Here is a 5,082-nt window from a genome sequence, read left to right on the forward strand (position 1 = left end):
AAATTTAATATCCTTTCCGTAATTTAAAAAATAAGATATTGCTAAAAAAATAAAGCTTTATAATAAGTGAAATTTAAATATTAATAAATTTTTATTGATAATTTTATAATATAAGTTTAAAAAAAAGATTTACTTAATAAATTTCATAAGATAAGAATCTAAAAATAGATAGTTACAATAGGATTCATTATGTGTAGATCGTATCTTAAATCAATCATATTACTATTAACTCTCAAACTCCACAAAAAAGTTAACTTCTTTACGGATTCGTTGGTACAAAACACTTCTGGACCAAAGAATCCCTCATATGGGTTACAAAACCACATAAACAAGTTAATAGGATCGTCAAACTCATAAGCACAAAAATACCATGATGAACAACTAACAGATTCCCTAGACAAAACCACCCTAGAAACACACCTGTACTCTCAATTTGTTATAGACACAAGTTGAGTTAAGCAAGCAAAAGCAATCACTTCAAACATTTATAAAAAAAAAATCCAGCAACCATTATGTCTTTTCACCCTTAAACGAGATCAGACATTCTTCTTCTATGACGGCACAATGTAACTCTCAAATTTGGATCTGTTGATGTAATCATCTTGCCCTGAGGATTAATGATTTTTTGTTCTGATTCATTGCACTTGGGCTTTTCTGCAAGGACTGTATTTGTTTTAGCATATTGAGACTTTGCATTTGAACTTCGTAGCATTGCTTTGATGCGGAGATCTGAATGGCTTAATGATTGGGAACAAGGAAACTGGATTGAGTTTCTAGTGACTGCCGATCTTAAAATCTTTGATCTAGTACTGAGTTCTCGTTCGGAAACACTTTGCCTTTGGCGACTAGCAATCGTTGGATTCATGAATCGAGGCACTGAACTAGAGAAGTTTCTTTGAATAGTCTTCTTAGATGCTTTGGGAGTTTCAATAACCTCTTTGACATCATCTTTGGACGTAGTAAAGGTTTCCATGCTGTCATTTTCCGGAAGACTATATGTAGTTGAGAAGAGCTTTCTACTCTCAGTTAACCTGAACTCAACCTTCTGTATTTGATCCCCTAAATTTTGACGTTGTTCTATGGCTTCCCTAATGTCTTCCTCGAGCTCCATAATGTTCTTCTCCTTCTGCTTCTTCAATTCCTACAGTACATGCACACAGTTAGCAAATTTTCAAACGGATTTGACTTTGGAACATCCTTCAGTACAACTGTCAGCAGGTATACCATTGGTACTTCTTTGCAAGACTCTACTGCTCTTGCCCTCTTTGCAAAGTTCAAGGAACAAATTGTCTCACAAATATCTTCTTCAGATGGGCTTATATGCACAAGCATCAAGACCTTTGAGCCATCACCTGAAGTATTTGGTTATGAAGTGTAAGTGTATTAATTTTCTTCTATAGACATGTAAAAGATAGGGTCGAAACACAAATCAAGACTGCGTATGAATATGCACGTTTCAAACAGATGTTAACAGTATAAGAAAGAAATTGAAAATCAGATGTAGTTAGATATTTAAATGTGTAAGCAAATATTTCAATCTTTATGAGTTCGTAGTTGATACAAGAAAAATTATCAATATGCCTTGCATAAAAGTTTGTAGTGGATACAAGCAATTTAGGGAAGAAAGCAGTATGAGTCATACCAAGGGAATCTTTTAATATTTGAGTCAGCTTGCTATTTCTGCAGACAAAGTAGTAGCATAAAAATTATTAGCTACATGATACTTTGATTGCATATAAAGAAACAACAATTGGAGTGTCAGAAAAGAACAACTTTTGCAGTCAAAGGGACTCATCTCAGTAGCAGGTAGCTCTTTCAGGCAAATATCACATGTAAGCAGCAAAAGTGACATAGTTAAACATGAAAAAATCATCACCAGCAGAATACTTGCCTGTAAGGCACATGGCACCTCTTCCTCTTCAAAGCTGCAATGACATCAGCTAAAGCAGAAAGGGAAAGATTAATGGCTCGGCCCTCGTCCATTGTTAGCCCTTTGGCTCCGGTTTTAAGCAGCCGTTCACTGCCTCCAAGATCAACCATCCACAGTCTACTTACTTCCCTTCTAGCTTCCAAACCATCCCCATGGCGAAAAATGTTTATCCTTGTCAAGCTAGATATATATGAAGCTAAACAGATAACGTAACTATCAAGCTGAGAAACCGAATTGGAAATAGCTTGGAGTATCTATGAAAACCTATAACCCACCAGTGTGACCTGCTTGACGCTTCATTGACGTTTGTCCATGATGTGGATCTGAACCTTTTTCCCTTGTTGTACCACCATCTGGCTTTAGCATAATCTGAAATCGGCACTTCAGAGAGACCCTCAACTTCAATAAACCCCTTTGGATCTGTTTGGATGTTGAGATTGCTGTAAAAAGGGCCAAGTGAGTCAAAGTTCTTTTGTCATGAGATAATTACCAAACCCAGCCTTATTGAATTCAACCTCACTTTGAGCTTAAAACTAAAAAATGTTACCATTTTGACATAGGTTCATATGCTTTATTACACAGCCTTGGAGCCAGCAGATCCCTGAGATTGCCCATGTAAACTTCCAACATGCTCATTGAAAAGGTAAAAGAAGATGAATTATCCACAGATGATTGACGAAAGAGCTCTTCAAGAGCTCGCGGAATAATTCCAGGCTGCTCATTTGAACCATCCTAAAAGAAAATTATTACACGCCACCAACATCCATTAACGATGCTGCCATACCCAATGGTTTTGAACGTTAGACATACATATATAATATGGTAACAAAATTTTAACTAACCATTGTGAATGTTTTTCCTGTGCCTGTTTGACCATAAGCAAAAACACACACATTGTGGCCATCCATTGCCGATCTCAGAATTGGCTCAACCTCAACAAAAACACTTTCTGCAAAGGGTTCAATTTCGAAACATACCATAGCCTAACTTCAGTAAAACTTGGAAGCATAATGAATAACCAAATTTGGCAAAATGCACTGACATTTAATACTAGCCTTGACTTGCTTCTTGACAGAAGACCTTATCAAACTCAAAATCTTTCTTCCTCCCTCCAAACTTCATCCAAATTCTCTCCGATCCAGCCGAAACTGGTTCAGAACCTCTTCTCTTCTCTGCCAGCAGAAATGGTCTAATCCTACAAAATACTCTAATGCTCCCTGCATAGAAAAATCAACTTCTTCAACATTAATGTCTAAAAAAATGTTCTAATATACTATTATTTACTCAATCTACTATTATTAGCGTGCTACCTTTAATGTCTAATATCCTTCTCAAAGCCCCTCTCCGCTTTTCATCCCACGTTCTCTGCTTAATCCTCAGCTGCTTAATTTCACCTAAACATCCAATCCAACTCGAATAAAATAAAATTAGTTTACATAACAAAAATTTAATAAAAAGGAAAACGATTCAACTTTATTCAATTACTTTCTAAATTGGAGATCAAATTCTGAAGCACGTCCTTTTCTTGCTCAGGCACCACAACGACGTCAGTGTAAACCGGCGGCGAAACGGGGAACTCAGCGACGGAATCCGGACTCAAATTAGCAGCGTTCTCTGGACGCATCAGAATCTGTTCCTCCACCATTTCTAAAAGGAGATCTGTTCTTCTCTCTCTCTCTCTCTCTCTCTCTCTCTTCTTTTGGCGGTATTAGAAATTTAGAATGTTATTGCAACCACAATTAATGGCTGAAAAGAGTGTGTTAAAAAAGATGGAGGGAACTTAATTAGCACACTTATTAATTATTATTATGCCAAATAGAACCTTCTAGATCTTAACGAATTGAAAATCCTTATCCCCTGGACCTAGAGTGATGTAAAGAGAACCCCATCAACAACATGCGTTATGATGAAGCTATGATAATGCAGGAAAAACATTTTCCATGATTCACGTAATGCACAGAGACGAAAATACAATTAAATAGAATTTAGTTAAAATTTTTTATAAAAATAAATAAAATTTAACTTTTTAATATATATTTAAAAATTTTCACTACTTACTAGGGAAGCGTGTATGTCAGGAATCCCGAAGGGAAGACTGAAAATAATTTTGGATAATGTTTTCTTTTTTCTTTTCAAGGGCTTTGAAATCTTAGGAAGGTGGGAAAGAAAATAGAGAGGAGAGGAGGTTGGAGAAGTTAGTTTCAATGATTGAACACTCTCAACGACCCTGATTAGGAGTGCGGAAAGAAAAAGAAAAAAGTCATGTACTTGGACAACAATTATTATATAGTAGGAGCTGGTAGTACTACGTGTTTGTTTGACCTCATTATCTTGATAAATAAAAAGATTTTTTTAATGAAGAAAGATTTTTTTAATATATTTAATAAATTTTTAATAGTAAAAATAAAAATTTTAAAAAAATAAATTTTTTTTTTTAAAAATATTTTTATATAATAAATAAATAAATAAATATTTTTATATTGTTATACTCAAATATAATTAATAGATAAAAAGATTTTTTTGCATGAGATACTCAAACATAAAATTATTTTTATTTTTTTATAAGATCTTTTAAAAAAAATTACTCGAAAAAATATCTTTTTTTAGAAACACACCCAAACAAGTTCTATAGCTATCTTGTATAGCTGGTTTTTTTAGTAATGTAATTCCTGATTGTGTTATTTATTGATTTGAAAAAGTTGGATGTTTTAATTTTTATGGAAGTTAATTTTTTTAGTTAGGCTACACATCTAAATAATTTTTTATTCATGTCCAATCAAGCAAGTACAATACCAAAAAATCCAATCTCATTAATGAAATGTGTATTACACACGTGGAAACCTCTCAAACATTACCAATTTACTTCACACTTGAATATGAAAAAAACGTTCATTCTTCCAACTTGAAATTGTTATTGCAGAATTTCAAATCTCTTTCAAAACTCGTTCGTATTCTATTCTACTGGAGAATCAGGTGGAGCGTTTGATACGAAGAACAAAAAACACACCAAAACAAGAACAATGATTCTGCAAGATATTGAGAAAAAAACTATTTTTATTATGTTCATTTAATTTCTTGCAAATCTCGCATTTCTTCTAGTTCGATTTAAGGTTTAGTGGATTGAGTTCGTTCATTTAGTAGATCGAGTTTTT

At 33.9% G+C, this 5,082-nt stretch overlaps 1 protein-coding gene across 3 annotated transcripts; it reads right to left on the reverse strand.

Annotated features, from left to right (window-relative positions):
- Positions 1 to 205: 205 nt before the first annotated feature.
- On the reverse strand, positions 206 to 4,219 carry LOC112710901 (kinesin-like protein KIN-14U). Of its 3 annotated transcripts, XM_025763358.3 has the most exons (11): positions 3,989 to 4,101; positions 3,416 to 3,676; positions 3,241 to 3,324; positions 2,986 to 3,147; positions 2,773 to 2,879; positions 2,478 to 2,662; positions 2,206 to 2,370; positions 1,892 to 2,110; positions 1,643 to 1,680; positions 1,225 to 1,352; positions 206 to 1,141 (listed from the first exon to the last, which is right to left on the reverse strand). In XM_025763358.3, the coding sequence occupies exons 2-11, from the start codon at positions 3,573 to 3,575 to the stop codon at positions 527 to 529; spliced, it is 1,863 nt and encodes a 620-aa protein (XP_025619143.1). In that variant the 5' UTR covers positions 3,576 to 3,676; positions 3,989 to 4,101; the 3' UTR covers positions 206 to 526. The 3 variants fall into 3 exon arrangements, with proteins under 3 accessions (XP_025619143.1, XP_025619142.1, XP_025619144.1); XM_025763357.3 differs by having other exon boundaries at positions 3,416 to 4,219; XM_025763359.3 differs by having other exon boundaries at positions 2,973 to 3,147; positions 3,416 to 4,189.
- Between the last annotated feature and the right edge of the window lie 863 nt (positions 4,220 to 5,082).

The sequence above is a fragment of the Arachis hypogaea genome, chromosome 9 (genome assembly GCF_003086295.3).
Source record: "Arachis hypogaea cultivar Tifrunner chromosome 9, arahy.Tifrunner.gnm2.J5K5, whole genome shotgun sequence".
Taxonomy (NCBI): Eukaryota; Viridiplantae; Streptophyta; class Magnoliopsida; order Fabales; family Fabaceae; genus Arachis; species Arachis hypogaea.